The 17,316-nt window shown below is 40.1% G+C and overlaps 1 protein-coding gene across 1 annotated transcript; it reads left to right on the top strand.

The window, feature by feature from the left end:
* Positions 1-3,348: 3,348 nt before the first annotated feature.
* KLHL24 (kelch like family member 24) lies at positions 3,349-14,378 on the top strand. Its single transcript, XM_048505940.1, has 7 exons — positions 3,349-3,485; positions 8,086-9,066; positions 10,158-10,342; positions 10,864-10,982; positions 11,418-11,606; positions 11,859-12,047; positions 13,110-14,378. Exons 2-7 carry the CDS (start codon positions 8,147-8,149, stop codon positions 13,308-13,310), a joined length of 1,803 nt encoding a protein of 600 aa, XP_048361897.1. The 5' UTR covers positions 3,349-3,485; positions 8,086-8,146; the 3' UTR covers positions 13,311-14,378.
* Positions 14,379-17,316: the final 2,938 nt, after the last annotated feature.

The raw sequence follows: 17,316 nt of genomic DNA, 5'->3' as shown, positions 1-17,316 counted from the left end.
CAGTCGTCAGTAGTTAGTTCAGATGCCTGACCAGACCATCAGATTCTACATTGACTACAAGAAGTTAAATAAAGTCACAAGGGTAGACACCATTCTATGAATGAATGGCCTAGTGGAAACCCTGCAGGCAGCACAATGCACTATGGAGTTTAGCAAAGGTTACTGGTAGGTGGAAATGGTGCCAGAGGAACAACCCAAAACTGTTTTTACCACCAAATGGTGTTTGTTTGAATCCACAGTCCTCCCATTTGGGCTCAGAAATGACTGCTTCTTCTCAAAGAGAGTATACCTTCTAGGTGGCCAAATGAATTATGAGGTCACAGGCAGAATAGCAAACCGTTTATTAAAGTGGTCTAATAACAACAATAATTCAAGCAACGTATAGGATAACAGGATCAATAAAGGCCAGTAAACAAACTAATAAAAACCAATGCAGAAGTGTTGAACATGCAGCCTATGGGCCAAATCCAGCCCTTTGAGAGGGCTTATCAGGCCCATGAACAAGCTGAGACAACCCTCCCTTGCTTCCGATCTGGTCTGGTGTACCTGCTTGGCATCCTCAGCTTAGCATTTACTTGGCCAGGCCGCAGACACTGAACAGAAGGGGGTGGCAATCCTGCAAAGTTGAAACTGACATGCAGGCACGAGCATCTGTTTCAGGGAGTAGACCAACACAAGGGAAAGAGAAACAAGAATATCCATTCCAGCAGGCCTTTAGATAGCAGTTCCCAAGACTACATAATGAACCCCAACTTTCTATTTGTCTCAGGGGATCAAAATAGTAGCTTCCATAGAGGTGACAGATATATTTGGGTGGCAGCAATTTTATGGGTAACATCTAAGTGTTCTCCCTCACCATTTCCAGTGTGTCAGAATCCAGATATACATGTTGCACATGGACAGGTAAATGTAACACTATGTAAAAAGAATGGCCCCTGGGTTAGAGGCTGCAGTCATCCACACAAGTCTCACCTGTCCTGTATTGAAAATCTAAAGGACTGCCAATGAGCCATCAACTTCAGCTGCGGTTATACAGAGCATAGCTCCTGCAGTGGGTGGAAGGCAGTAGTGGGATTCAGCAGGTTCGCACCACTTCGGCAGAACCAGTTGTTAAAATGGTGCTTGTAACAAACAGTTGTTAAATTATTTGAATCTCACCACCAGAACCGGTTGTTAAATTATTTGAGTCCCACCACTGATATAAGGGGTGTGTGGAAATCTATACCACTTGGTAAACAGGGGCTTTGCTCTGCCCTGCAGCCAGTGGAGCAGTCTGCAGCCCAGAGATGAGCTGTTAACTTTGGCCCTTGGGCCCAGCAGCATTGCCTGTATGCTTACCATGTACCATTCACCCTTGTGTGAGAGAGGTCATGCAGGTGGGAGGCCATGGCTCATGCCAGCTCCCCACAAATGCAATACTTCAAGGCTAGAGTCTGGGAGACAGAGGCCACAAGCAAGGAGAATCAGCAGGTTTGGGAATCAGGTCCATGCTTCCCTGTCCACCAAACCCCAATGCTAAGAAGTAACACCAGAACAAGGCCTTAGCCTTTTTGCCCTGTTCATTGACTCTCTACTGCAACTGGTTAGGCACTGTGTGAAACAGGAGTTATATTTTTTAAAAATGGTGTAAACATGATAAATAAACATTTAATAATATCAATGTTTAACTATAAAATATGAACATTCACCATTATATATTTTATTATATATTATTGCATTGATTGTGTTCCCATGAGTAGGTGCATAAGTGTTTATCGGTCCACATAGACTCCGTTTAGCATCATTGTTTCTTTCCACACAAAGGTTTTTCTTATTTGTGGCCTTAGGATCATTTTCTGTACTATCTTATGTATAATGTTTATGTGTTTGCCTTTTCCTTTCCTGTGTAAACAAAAACCTTTTCAATAAAATTCAAGCTTAACAAAAATAGTAAAAAGAAATTACTATAAATTAATCCTTCACATCAGTAGACCCTTAAGTTCATAAACACTCAAGTATACATAGACAATGGCACCTGGTGGGCCACTGCGAGTAGCAGAGAGCTGGACTAGATGGACTCTGGTCTGCTCCAGCTGGCTTGTTCTTATGTTCTTATGACTTTCAAGCTCTTACCATGGTTCACATTGTTTTACATTTAACTTTGAATACTTTGTTTTACGATTGTGAGCTACTTCAAGTTGTTTTTCCTATTTATTAAAACAAACCAAATAAAACAAAGGATCTAAAACCATTCAAGTATTTTTAATGTAGAGGTGAATACTTTAACCAAACAACCAGTGATGTATACCTAATAAGTGATGTACATATGGGTATCCATCTCAAGCATTTTCTCTCTTTATTAGATTAACATGCATATCCATTCATTTGGCAAATGAAGTATGGATGGTAAAATAGCATTGCACTGCAGTTTCTTCAGAGTGGCATGTATGACGGAAAAGACAGCGGGGGACAGTCAAAAAACCTGATTCACAGCTTTCAACAATGTGGTTAAAAAGCCTCCACAAATGCTATGATGTGACAATAGCAAGATTCCATATCATTTTCACATGTATTCAGTCCTTATGCCAGGAGCTAACTTGCCTTGATAGACTACAATTCACTGAGTTTTCAAAGAGCAAAAAACTATGCCAGGATAACCCCAGTTAGCACCAATTTTTGTCCAAGGTGAGGAAAGATCTGAATGGGTAATCTCCCAGTGCTGGGTTGGGAAATGACTGGAGATTTTGGAAGTGGGGCTTGGGGAGGGGAGAGACTTTAATGGGGCATAATGTCATGGAGTCAACCTTCTGAAGTGGCCATTTGCTCCAGGTGAACTGATTTCTGTCACCTGGAGATCAGATGTAATAGTGGGAAGTCTCCAGCTACAACCTGGAGGGCAGCAATCGTATCAGGAGACATGGTCAGTTCTCCACCTTCTATGCCCTCTTGGTAACAGGTCATCTATGCAGCACATTGTTGAAGTAACCAGACCACACATAGTAGAAAAACTGGCTGCTCAGCCACATAAGAGTTCATGAACTAGTTTGTTCCAGACCTTACACAATTTGGTTCAACTGTTGAGAACACTGCAGGCACTTCAGAAAAGGACAATATTGCCTACCTAACTAAAAATGATTGGATTTGATATGATTAAATTAGTCATGGATACATTCAGATTTTTCTCTGCCGCCTTATCCAGCTTCTGTAGTTCGTCTAAAGCACCCTGTACTGTTCTGCTCCTGCACTGACCCTTGAACTAAAATCACACATTGCGTTGCGTGGGCCCAGTGAACTACAACTCCCAAGAAGTTTTGCAGCCGGCCCCCTTCTGATTGGCTGGCAAATAAGTGACATCATGTGTTTTGGCTCAGGGAGGTCACATGTTTCAGGGTCTTTGTTTTGAGCTCGAAGTTAAAGCCGACAAAAAGAGAGAGCGAGGTTGGGAAAGTGGAAAGGAGGGAACGCCGCCTGTTTTCTTCTCGTTTGCAAGAAACAGCTACTTGCAGGTAAAAGGCTCGTCTAAATACAGCTCTGAGGCCAAAAGAGTAGTTAGGAATGGGTGATGTACGTGGAACTTTTTCACATTTGAAATGGGCACGAGGAAGTGTTAAAAACAATAGCGATGCCTTTAATTGTCACATGCTTTATTTTAACTTTAGTATTCATGGTGACGCCTTATATAGTCAAAGTGACAAGAGGGAAAGGGTGCCTCTTTCTAACATTTCCCTCCCTTCCCCGCCTTTCCTTCCATAAAGTTGCTGTTGTCAAACAAATTTCAGTGAAGTTTCGAACGGATCTGAATTCTGGTCCAAGTTTCTGGTTTTGCAGAAGCGATGCAGAATCTGTAACGCAGAGAAAATCGCCAATGATAGTACAATAGGTAACGTCATTCTATAGCAGACAGGGCAGAGTTAAGCATACCTCCTTCATGGCGCAATCTCCTCCTTGGTTGTGTTAAAACAAAGCACCGTTAGCATTACCGAGAACCTCGTTCGTGCTTGGGGAAAGGAGGGGGGTTTATCTGGGGGTGGTAAACAATGTGCGTGGCCGACGGAGGAAGGGAGAATATTTCTTCATCGGTGCTTTAAGGACAAGTAAATACCCGATTTGCACTCTTGGCGAGGGAGGGAAGGCGAAAAGGAGCGGAACTGCAAGTGATTTGGTCTGTGTTTGTGATCTCAGTAGTATTTCGAAGCCCAACATATTTAAAGTAGCGGTTCTCCCGTCCCCCCCTTTGTCTCTTCGAAATATTCCCACTTTCATGGGGGCACATTCTCCATATGTCTTTGGGCCGGCACTGCAAGCTGGCTAGAGACTGCTAGCAGACTTGGACCAATCCTGCGAACATTTGACTTTTAAAACACGCACCCAACACAGTTTTCAAGCGGCTATTTTTTATTAAAATGTAGGAGATCATTCTTGTAACTCGCGTTGATGATTTGTTATAATTATAATAAGCCTTTATTAGCATAAATTTTAACAATATTACAGTACAAGGATAGTGTAAACAGATTTGTTATGATTACAGATGGCAGAATAGTTCACCTTCCCTGATCCATCTGCCTAATTGAGAGGGGGATCTCGGGGGTTAAACTCTCCTCCCTCCTTCTCCATTGAGTTCCATGGCGAAGCGCCTAGGTTGGCTACCCGTGCTTCTGGACTAGACCACTTTCGGGGGGGGGGGGAGATCGCTCTGAAAGTCGTTAAAACGTACAAGCCTTTGTGGGGGGAGGACATAAGGGCTGCAAAGTTGTGTACAGCGAAGTACAGTGAAGAGCGAGGTGGAGGAAGAAAAGCAGGAAGCAATTTTTTTATTTTCTCCCCCCTCCCCTCAGCTGTTAATTATTCTCTTCTCCCTCTCCCTGTGGAGGGGAAAGGTGCTGGATTGCCGAGGGTTGGATCACAGGCCAAACCGGTCGGGGGGTTGTGGGGGGAGAGAGAGAGAGAGAGAGAATAGCTGGAGAAGTTACGCTCTCTAATTGGACATGAAATGCGAGGAGGCGGGGCTTGTTGACTGGGCCGTTGAGGGTGAAGGTGAACTGGAGGGTGCGCTCGCGCCCGGCCGTTCCTGGAGTTCGATTTCCGACAGTTGTGTAAAAAGCTCGTGGCGTTCAAATGTGAGGTGGCGCAGACTGGCGGCTATTCTGACCCGGCTGCTTCAAGCCAGTTTTCTTTTTAATTTCCCTGGTGCTCACACTTCGAAGCCCATTTCCGGGTGGGCTGGCGAGAATAAGTGCCCCAGTATCGAGTGGTAAAAACAAAATACTCGTGTGGTACATTGAGGACCAACGGATTTATTGCAGATTTTTTGGGGGGACCACAACCCACTACATTGGATACATGCAGTGGATTCATGGTCTGCAAATATAAATGCATAGAAGCGGGGTGGAGAATGTGAATGGTGTGGTTTAAAGGCCACAGAATGTGAAGTTGGGCGGCGTAAAACACCAGGTGAAATCATTAAGCAAGCCACGCAACCAGAGACTTGTTCCAGCTGGTTCTCTTAAGCAAACAGGCGCAGGTTTTTCTTCCCTAACAGTAAAAGGAATAGGGAAATCTCGGGGGAGGAGTCAGTTTCCTCAAATTTGGCTGCTGAAATATTTAACTAAGCCATGTAAAAACCTTCCCCAGTTCTAGACTGTGCATGACCTCGAAGTGATCTGTAAACAGACAGAAGAAATGCCTGGAGGCACAACTTGTTATGTGTTGTGCCAGGCGAGATTCCAACTTGATTCTGAGGAACCTTTCTTAAGAGAACTTTTTGTTTGGTGGTAGCAATACCGGTCAGAATAGATTTTTCAAGCCGGGCTGAATCTTGCACAGATTCAGGTGACAATGAGAAGTTGCATACGAGCTTGAATTTTCCAAAGGATTGTTTGGGAACAGTTCTTATTTATTGATAATGATGCATTAGCAAATCCAGTTACAGAATGGTGGATCAGACTAGTGATCCATTTAGTCCAGCAACCTGCCTCACACAGTAACCAACCATTTATTCTAGAGGGCCAAGAACAGGGCATGGAGGTTGAGGCCTGCACCTGATGTTGCTTCCTGATACTGTTCAGAGGTTTACTGCTTCTGAATGTGGAGGTTCTTAAATGGACTTACAATTCCATTTACTGCTCACACCTGTCAAAGGATCAACTGAATCAATAATTGACTCATCACTAAACAAAAAAGCAGATCTTCTAACTGTGGTTAACCATTTGCCGTGCCATGCCACCAGTTTACATGCTACTTTACAAAATGTCATGAGTACACACACAAAAAAGCCATTGCCTCTAGGAGCTACAATTTCAGAAGGCAGTAGGTAGAATAGTGAAGGAGGAGAGATAACGAGGGTAACACCACATACATGAAAGATAAATGCAACATTGCATACTAAGGTTTCAAGGAAATAACTGCCTAGTTGTCTTGTAATTTTACCTAGTCTTAAATTAGTTATTACAATGTTTATCTTTATACAAGCCATAACTTTCTTGCCTATGCTATAATGTTGACAGGCAGGATCAGCTTACCAAAAATAAGGTTTCTACGAGCATAATGATTAAGCAACAGATTTGTAAACTAGGAAATTAAATTTCACCTGCCCTATAAGCATGCTTAGGTGACCAGGCAAAATATAGTCTTCCCTATCCCACAATGAGAGACTAATATTATGGTTGTTGAAAGGGTTAGTGAGACAACGTTTATGAAGGACTTTGGTTGTTCTAACATGCTGTATAAATTATCTGAGTGGTCTATAAAATCATATGTAACAATATACAGCATAGAAATCAAGCTGTGTTAAAGATACCTTTACCTAGTATTGAATTTTGAATCTAATCTAGCCAGAGCTTGATTTTATTTAATTGTATTTAGACTCCACTTTTCCCTTCAGTGGGACCCAAAGCAGCTTTTCAACATTCTTTTTTCATTTTCCTCTTTCCTTCTCCTTACAACAATCTTGTGAGGTGGTTAGGCTGAGAGTGTGTGACTGGCCCAAGGTTACTAAGCAAGCTTCCCTGGCAGGCTGGAGATTCATAGTGGGGTTTTGAGATCCTAATCTGCCACTTGCATCTAATTCAAAAGTTCTAAAATGAAAGAATGGTAATTTGTTCTGTATCTGTATAAGTTTTTATATGTGTCTAGGTAAAAGTCATTATGCTCTCTGGAGACTTATGCTCTCTGGAGACACACCCTAAACATTGAGTCTGTTGACTGTGAGATCACATAAATGCATTTTAATATATTTCTTTTGGGTCTATTTCAGCTGACTTGTAGTACTGTCCTAAACAGAGTCATGTCCTTATAAGTCCATTAACTTCAATGGACTTAGAAAAGTATATCTCTGTTTAGGACTGCACTGTTAGTCGTACTCAGATTATACTGCAAGAGTTTACTAAACAAGGAGTGAATGTTAAATAAGAACACACAAGTGGGGACCTGTGGTAATTTGTATTAGATGGAACAGGCAGAGCAGATAGAAAGGTGAGACCTTCTATCCTTCCCTTTGCTTTCACCTTCCACACACCCATCCTGCAAGTCTCTGCTGGTGGATAGCTGCTAGCGGTTGCTGCTGCACTACAAACAAGATGGAAAATTTAACTTTCATGAATTGTGTTGATTCTGGTGCCATTCCTATTTGTTTCCCCTCATTTTGCAAGTTTTTCAAAGTTTCATAAACAAAGTTAATCTCATGATTGATTGTCACATCAGCTTCAACAGTGAATTCTTACAGTTTAATACAAAAATAATTCATACGAATTCTTGTTGAAGTACTTTTCCACCTACATATTTCAGCTACATCTTTTTGCAAAAACAGTATTTGAATAATTCAAGGCTAATAGTTTACATTGGTTATAGTGGTGAGGTGTCTTCCACCAGGAGTGTTTAACCTGTTTCTGTGTTAAGGTTTTTATGTTGGGAGAGGTATGGTATTAATCATCCCTGTAATAAGTGATAAACCCTCCTTGCCCCTTCATTTTAAATGTTGATATTATGTTACCAGTGGTCTTACATGCAATAATTGGGAGTCTGTTGGTAAAGCACTTAAACTACTTACCATTGTAACACAACAATTGTATTCATAGTCTGAACTAACATTTTAAAAATTATTTTCTTTAGCATCACAACGAAGACACTTATCAGTCGTTTCTCCATGACATAATAAACCGTTGATATAACAATGGTACTAATATTAGGACGCAGACTGAACAGAGGGGATAGCCGGGCTCAGGAGTCCCCAGTATCCAAACGTAAAGTATTTGAAATGGACCCAAAGTCTTTATCAGGCCATGAGTTTTTCGACTTCTCTTCTGGATCATCCCATGCTGAAAGCATACTCCAGATCTTCAATGAATTTCGTGACAGCCGCTTGTTTACAGATGTAGTAATCTGTGTAGAAGGCAGAGAATTTCCCTGCCATCGAGCCGTTCTTTCAGCCTGCAGTAGCTATTTCAGAGCTATGTTTTGCAATGACCACAGAGAAAGCCGAGAAATGTTGGTAGAAATCAATGGAATTTTTGCAGAAGCTATGGATTGCTTTTTACAGTATGTATATACAGGCAAGGTAAAAATCACAACAGAAAATGTGCAGTATCTCTTTGAAACATCAAGTCTCTTTCAGATAAGCATTTTGCGTGATGCTTGTGCTAAGTTTCTGGAAGAGCAACTGGATCCTTGCAACTGCCTAGGAATCCAGCGTTTTGCTGATACACATTCTCTGAAAACACTTTATACAAAATGTAGAAATTTTGCACTGCAAAACTTTGAGGTTGTATCCCAGCATGAAGAATTTCTTGAGCTTGGAAAAGACGAACTTAGCGACTATATTTGCAGTGATGAATTGGTAATTAGTAAAGAGGAGATGGTTTTTGAAGCAGTCATGCGCTGGATTTACCGTGCTGTTGACCTCAGACGCTCAGTACTACCAGAACTTCTGACCCATGTAAGGCTGCCTTTGTTACACCCTAACTACTTCGTTCAGACAGTAGAAGTGGACCAGCTGATCCAGAATTCCCCTGAGTGTTATCAGCTGCTGCATGAAGCAAGAAGGTATCATGTTCTAGGAAATGAAATGATGTCCCCAAGAACTAGGCCACGAAGGTAAGTGAGCTTAGTAGCTAACTTTTCTATTGGGTTGTTGAAGAAATTCTTCAGTATGGTGATGACTTTTGTTAAGATTTGTCAGCCAGTTAAAATCATTTAGCTAATTAGCTAGATGAATTGAGCATTTTGAATCACGTGAGTAAATGGAAGTGTGATCTGGTGGAGATGAAATGCTGCATGTTGAAAAGAGCAACTGGAGACAGAGTAATAACAGTACTATGCATATGGGTGCTATCCAAAGAAATATGTTTAAATTCTGTTGATTTCAGTGTGACAACCATATTCAACTAATTTTAGACTGCGTTTTTTCTCCTTAAAGCTCTTTGCCTCATCATAGTCATAATAAATCGTAGTCATAACCCCATTTGGTATTGCTTTTGTAGTCCCTGTGATTCCAAGAATGAACATTTTAGTGGCTAAAGGAAACATCCCTTCCATTTTGTCAATCAGAAAACCTAGTTGGATCTAATACATAACCTTCCCTGAAATAAGAACTATATCTGTGTTCCCAGAGCACAATTTTTTTCTTTTAATAAATTGAGGAAGAAGAACTTGAACACATGCTAACAGTGCAATCCAGAGCTAGTGGGCAAGCAGAGACAGTGTTGCTCCAGTGCTGCCCCTCCAGAGGGCTTTCTTGCGACATGGGAAGCCTTGGCCTAAAACATTTAAAAAGGGCAAAAATCCCCCATAATGGGGAAGAGATGCACCATGAAAATCATGGTATATCTCCACCAGCACAAAAGGGCCAGTCAGGCTCTGGAGGCCAACTATGTGCAGTATTTCGTGCTGGTGGTCCTGAGTGATGGAACCAGCTTCAGGGTTGAGTACTGCTGAAGTGTGTGGCGCCCAGCCACCCAGATAAGTTGCCTTTCCACTGGTGCATTTGCCCCTTGCACTGGCAGAAAAAGCATTTCTGCTGGTGCAGGGATGGGCAGGCTCCAGAGGGGGATCCCCCCCCCTTGATTGGACTGCCAATCTTGCATTTTTATTATTACCTCTCAGATGTTGAGACTATATTATTTCTTTGTTTTTCATATTTAAATAAACTTCTCAGTAAAGATTGCTTTTTGTTTTTCTGTTTCCAGGTCAACTGGCTACTCTGAGGTGATAGTTGTAGTTGGCGGTTGTGAACGAGTCGGAGGCTTTAATTTGCCTTACACTGAATGCTATGACCCTATGACAGGGGAGTGGAAATCACTGGCAAAATTACCAGAATTTACAAAGTCTGAGTATGCAGTTTGTGCCTTAAGGAATGATATCCTTGTTTCAGGTAAACATTTTATAATATACATGGGGTCAATAAAACAGTTGTGAGGAATGGAACAACATGCGCTTGGTATTCATTTGAACATTTCACAGTAGCAGTGAAGAATGAATGCACAAATAACTCATGAAGTGATTTCTGGGAAACATTTGAAGGGGTGATTGGTGTAACCTCACTTTGATATGTACAACCTCCAAATACATGAAAACATTCCATAGGTGAGATGCACAAGTTTTCCTTTTGGATGCATCAGTAAATATAAGGAAAGTGGATGCAGTACTAAGCAAAAGCACTCAGTGTCAAATGCTCTGGAAAACAAAAAAAATTCTTTGGGATAATACCAGAAATATTGTTTGTTCAGTGACCATGAATTCTTGAATGGACAGCATTACATGTATATTATTTGTTGTGAATTTTATCTGTAACAGTGTGTGCCTGTTATCACATAATGGCATTTTCCTTGCTTGAACACAAAGGGGCATGCCTCTTGTTATTAGCAGACAACTGTCTTGTATTTTTAAAAAAAGGTGGAAGAATCAACAGCCGTGATGTGTGGATTTATAATTCTCAACTTAACATTTGGATCAGAGTTGCCTCTCTAAATAAAGGGCGATGGCGTCATAAGATGGCTGTCCTTCTTGGTAAAGTAAGAGACTTTTGTTATTCTAAATACTTAATTTCCTAAACAAGTTGAAATGTAACAGTATATATTTGGAAATCAGATCGTTTTCCCTCAATTCTGCCATTTTCATAAACTGGTTTCCATTTATGTGGTCCCTCTTAGCAAAAGGGGAATGTTAAAGGCAGAGAGGTCCATGCAAACGTTTTTTATTTAGTATATACCAAATACTACTGCCCAGCTGTTAAGATTATATGGATTAATATTTTTTACTGTTATAAATACTGTTATAAGGCACCGATTTTGCCTTAGTCACTATTACATTTAATGTGGAGAATCTCTTTGCTGTTCAGAATTGTGGGTAAAAAATTAAGTGCAGCACCTTTAAATTAGTTGACATTTACACTTGCTGAAATAAGCTGGGAGATAAACATGTGTTGTGATAACATTTTCTTTTTAAAGGTGTATGTAGTCGGTGGATATGATGGGCAAAGTCGACTAAGCAGTGTAGAATGTTATGACTCATTTTCCAATCGATGGACAGAGGTAGCTTCTCTTAAAGAAGCTGTGAGTTCACCAGCAGTCACCAGCTGTGTAGGCAAACTGTTTGTGATTGGAGGCGGTCCCGATGACAGCACATGTTCTGACAAGGTGGGGTAATCTTTTTAATTTACCACATATTAGTAATTTTACAACTGTAAATCAGAAATTTATCTGTTGTGCTGCTCATGTTTTTGCTCTTATATTCCCTGACAAAAATCAGTCTTTAACAAGTCTGCTTTAACAATGTGTTAATACAAAATCTAGCCAGCCATTTTTAGTTTTCACCTAATCATTGTAAAATTCACACTTTTATACATTTGACCAGAGCAGGTTTTAATATTTAAACATCTTTCTTTTCAGGTTCAGTCATATGATCCTGATACAAATTCTTGGTTGCTCCGTGCAACAATCCCCATTGCAAAGAGATGTATAACAGCTGTATCATTAAACAATCTCATCTATGTTGCTGGAGGACTCACAAAGGCAATATATTGCTATGATCCACTTGAAGATTACTGGATGCATGTACAAAATACATTCAGCAGACAGGTAACTGATAAAAAAATAACATATTGTTTCTTGAGTGTGTTCATTTCATATTTTAGAGCAATTAATAACTGCAAGATTGTGTCTCATGAAAGCTAGCTTATGCTGGGAATTTCATTTTTTAAACTGCTTAACTGTAGTTTTTCTATCATTTTTACAATATTCTATAAAGCAAATCTAAATAGATCAGCGGTTCTCAACCTGGGGGTCGAACGACCCTTTCACAGGGGTCATCTAAGATTCTGCATCAGTGTTCTCCATCTGTAAAATGGATAAATGTTAGGGTTGGGGGGTCACAACATGAGGAACTGTATTAAAGGGTCGCGGCATTAGGAAGGTTGAGAACCACTGAAATAGATTAACTTGGGTTTCTATCCTTTGTGTCTGCCAGTCTTTACTCATGTTCTGCTTACCTACCTAAAGCGTTCCGTGATTTTTGTTATTGTAGTTCTCTCTCCTTTCAGTGGTTTGTTTTGAATAACTAGTTCGTAATTTATGTTCTGTCCATAGATTCCATTTTGATATTCAACACGTACCTCAGTTCTTCTAGTTTTATTCCTTTTCCTGTGTTCTGGCACCTTTCCACATTTGCTGCTACTTGCTGTTCTTAACCTTTTCTCTCAATTTGCTTTCTTCTTTTAATTTCTTCATACAGTGCTTCTATTCTCCTTAATACTTAACTAGCCTTTTCCCACAACAAATTGCAAAGTCAACCATGCCAACTCCACTAGGACTAAAATTCCTAAGTGCCGCAGAATTATTCTGCTCCATCTCTTCTTGGAGTTGGCAAAACAGCATGATCTCGTCAGTGTTTAATTCTTGACTGTTTATGCGTGTTGACTTCTGTTAACTATATTTACCCCTGCAATGTCAAGTTCTGTGGGAGTTCAATTAATTCTTAATATAAAGTATGCATATTACCAAGAAACATGAACAAGTATAGAAGAAACAAAGATCTGGTAGACTGCTCTGTCCATTTCATAAATATCCACAGTAAGTGATTTTCCTGAAACATGTATTACAATTTTATTTTAATGCTCACTTCTTTGTATATTTGGTGAACAGGAAAACTGTGGCATGTCTGTATGTAATGGCAAGATCTATATCCTGGGCGGGAGGCATGAAAATGGAGAAGCCACAGATACTATTCTTTGTTACGACCCTGCAACCAGCATTATCACAGGAGTAGCGGCCATGCCCAGGCCAGTCTCATATCATGGCTGTGTGACTATTCACAGATACAATGAAAAGTCCTTTAAACTCTAAAACAAGAACAGTTTGTAAATAGTGAATCAGTGGCATATTAAAAACAAGATTTGAAAAAGTCATGCTAAGAAACAAAAGGTTGTTTTTTCCAAAGTAAATAAACATCATCATGTGTTTTATATTTTTTAAAAATGCATTAAACGTTTTTAATAGTTACTGTTTAGGAACTGCTTCCATGTGCTGGGTTCAAAACAATAACAGTTTATATCAGTAATTAGAACGTGTTCACACCTATATGTAATCAGATAGTTTGATTTTGGATGTGGAGCAATGCCTTTGCAAATGTTCATGCTTATTTTATACAGAACATTGTCCCCATATTTTTCACCTTCTTTTTCTTAAGTATTGTTTAAATACATAGGAAAAGTTATAAAAGTACAAGTTCGTATCATGGATTCATTTGTACAGCAGACTGAGAAAAGACTGCTTGTTTTGCAAAATAGGTTTTTACAATTTCTCTCATATGTATTGAATTGCTATTAAAATATTTGAAGAACATGTTCTCTTTAAAGATCTAAACAATTTCAAAATACTGTTTTCCCCTTCATTAACACTATAGAGCCATATATAAATCCACACATACACAGTACCATATATTGTCAAGTAAACAGAAGTTTTGTAGTACCTGAATATGACTGTTGGACCACTTTGAATCTTTCTGCAGCTAAGCCATTGCTTAAAACTATGCATATTCACTCAGTGGACATGGAAATAGGATGACATTTGAAGATTATTCTACCATAAAGTCAGTCTTTTCATGTATGTCTTCAGTCTTGGCTTTAAGGAAAGTTTTAATAAGGACCATTACCAGGAAATACTGAATATACAAACACAATGCTTTGGCACTTCAATGGTAACTAATAGTACAATAACTGTCAGGAAAAACAGCAGTTAACTATTTGACAACCATCACACCAATGCTAAGTGCTTTGTGATGCAAATCTACAGTTTGTGTTAATTGATTCTGAAATACATGTGTAACATGTGTTTTTTTATTGTGAAGTAGCATCCAGTTTATAAACTTTTTAGAGACCTTTGCTGTTACACTGATCTGTTTCAGCTTTTATATATTGGGCCGTTTCCGCACGGCCAAAAGCAGCGACGCGATGACGTCGCAAATTGCGACGCATCCCAAAAAAAGCGTTCACACAGACAGGCGGAGCTGCGGGCGTCCGCAGCCCCGCAGAAATGTGACGGTTCGCACGGAAGCGCTGCGGAAGCGGCGTCTCGCGATGTTGCGCCTGCGCACTTGCGAAGCCGTGCAGGCCCGACGCCATTTTTGACGACAGCTCCGTGGCGGCTGTTCGCACGAGTGCGGCGTCGATGCGTCACATGGGGAAAAAGAGTGGTTTTAAGCGTTTTCTGAATACACCGTCTTCGCGCCGGTTTAGCGTTTTCGCGACGGCGCGACTGCGCACCTCCGCCGCTGCGCGTGCGAACGCTCTCGCTCTGACGCTTCTTTTTCCGTTGCGACGACGTCATATTTTGCCCGTGCGGAAACGGCCTTAGTATACAGAAAGGATGAGAGTATTTTCTGCAGAGATCAATTGATGTTCTATCCATTTGTATGCTGAATATAGTGAAAACTGGCATATAAACAATTATTTTTAAAATGATCAATTTGTACTTTTGTACACTGTATTTAATTGTAGTTACTTCCTAGTCTAAGAAAATAGTTACTGTAGCATGTTACTGTAAAATGAAACACTTTTCTCAATGCATAACCTAGCTATGCAAAATCATCACAGTGCAGACCATTTTGGCCGTCTCTATGTTGCATGCAAGATCAGGTAATATGATGGTATTTGACTGACTCAGGATATATTTATACTGGTTTCAATGTGTAAATAAATATACTCGTTTCAACATGTAAATAAATAGTAATATTCAACCACTTTTAGGTGTGCAAGCTGCAAATTTTTATTCTTGCTGCAGGATGTAAATTCGCATTTCTGATTGCCACTTCTCCCATTTAGTCTCTTCACTTGCAGAACTATGCTGAGAAAAAAATTGTATTACAAATTATATTTTGAAAGAATTCAGATTTCTGTCAGTACTTGTCTTTCCCTTCCCGAAGTTGTTGGTATCAGTGATTCCTTCCTGGAAGAAATTTTGATTACACTGTGATTTAAATCGTGCACCCCAAATTCCCTGGAAAGTTTAGTGCATTACTTTACAATATGCCATGAACACAAATCACTTTCTAAGCACCCTTAAAATGTTATAATGGTGAGACCATGAAAATGATGTAGGAGTTTGATTTTGGCATATAAATACAGAATATACTTGATAGGTTTTAAGTTCAGATGAAACTCTGATGTGGGCTTTGTCCTTGTAACTTTGCATATGATTATCATACAAATTCCTTTGGGTTTTTTGTTGTCTTTTAAATACTCTAAAGTAGTCAGGGCAACATTCCATCTCCATTCAGTTTGAAGAGTTTTATGACTACTGAGATTGTCAGTAGCATAGGTTAAACAGCACACACATGAAACCCAGCAGGTGAAATCTTCCAGTAACAGTTCATATACTGGAACTAGTAATAGCTATTCTGATAACTATGTATTTTATGAACATAACACTTTTCAGAATTGTAACATCTTTCATTCTTGTGCATGTATTTATAAATCTGTGTGATTCTGGGGTGATCGTTTTATATCAGTACGGAAAATGATCACATATGCCTATAGCTACCGTGTATGGTATGTAGCTGTATTTAAGTGAGGGTGAAAAGCATGCTATCGAAGTATATTTTACATAAATCCAAAGAATAGAACCTGTATTGTTACAAGTAATCCCTGTGAAAAGCCTTCAAAACTCTGAATAAACATTAATTTGCATAGCATTTGTTTCTTCCATATCATTGGGATTCTTCCAAGTTTGAAATTTTCTCAAAATTCTGATGTTAGATGTCAATGGAAGCAAATGGTTGTGTGGTCCTTTATGTATTTCTTCCCAATTTTCACTGCTGAAAGGGCATAGCTTGCAGTCATAAAGTTGTATTTTCTCAAGGCTCAAATCAGTTTACTACTACTGTGAAAATGCAATTCTAATTATGCAAAAGCATTTATCTTTCAATTTATATGTCACTGTTTCATGACCAAGGCCAGACTCAGAATGGCTAACAAAATTGCAACAATTTAAAGCCATACACTACATATATGAAATATACTTAAAACCCTTAATTTCTATTAAAATTCCAAATGGCTCCCTTAAACTTTGTAACAGTAATGGGGAACTAGTCAGAGAAGGGGAAGAAGAAAAGAGAGGATGGTATCCAGGGCAAGGAAAAAGTGGAGGGAAAGTAAAGTAAAGGTTAGGGGAGGGAAGCCAGCCAGCTAAGATGGAACCTTCACTGTCCTCAACAGTAAGCATAGTAGAAAATTTCAGTCTTACAGGCCCTCAGGAATTGAGCCAGGGCCCACAGGGCCAGAGTTGAAAAGACTCTGGCTTGAGGACAGCTGGGTATGTTTTGAGCCAGGGATGTTGTTGCCAGCTAAGCATAACACGGCGGGGGGGGGGGGGGGGTACAGAAAAAGGCAATTCTGCAGATAATGATGATCCTAGACCACTTTGGCTTAAAGATCAGTATCAAAACTCTGAGCCTGATCTGGTATTTAACTCGGAACCAGTACATGATGACAGAGCACCAGGTGTATGTGTACTCTCCATGGGGTCCCCATAAGAACCTGTGCTGCCACATTCTGGGCCAGCTGTAGTTTCCAGAGTGAGGTACAGTAGTCCAATGTGGAGGTGATGCATGGATCACTGTGGCTAGGTCAGGGCCAAATAGGAAGGACACCAGTTGCCTAGCTTGGCAGTGGAAAAATGCCATTCTTGCTGCATTTGTGACCTGTTCTTCCATCAGAAGGGTGGCATTCAGAATGATACCCAGGTTCCTGACTGCTGATGCTGGTATTAATTGCACACTGTCAGGAGCAGGTGCCCCAAATCTGAACCTCCTAAGCCCAGCTACAGAACTTCTGTCTTCGATGGATTTTTAGTC

This window comes from Sphaerodactylus townsendi, linkage group LG08 (assembly GCF_021028975.2).
Source record: "Sphaerodactylus townsendi isolate TG3544 linkage group LG08, MPM_Stown_v2.3, whole genome shotgun sequence".
NCBI classification, from domain to species: Eukaryota; Metazoa; Chordata; class Lepidosauria; order Squamata; family Sphaerodactylidae; genus Sphaerodactylus; species Sphaerodactylus townsendi.
Note: the sequence above shows the minus strand (reverse complement) of the source record. Positions and strands in the feature narration are given on the sequence as shown.

What these genes read in the sequence shown, in the direction of transcription:
- KLHL24 (XM_048505940.1), top strand. Translation starts at nt 8,147, where the DNA reads ATGGTACTAATATTAGGACGCAGACTGAACAGAGGGGATAGCCGGGCT. An exon ending in GAATGATATCCTTGTTTCAG is followed by an intron (nt 10,343 to 10,863) that starts GTAAACATTTTA and finishes TTTTAAAAAAAG; the next exon opens with GTGGAAGAATCAACAGCCGT. An exon ending in TGGCTGTCCTTCTTGGTAAA is followed by an intron (nt 10,983 to 11,417) that starts GTAAGAGACTTT and finishes TTCTTTTTAAAG; the next exon opens with GTGTATGTAGTCGGTGGATA.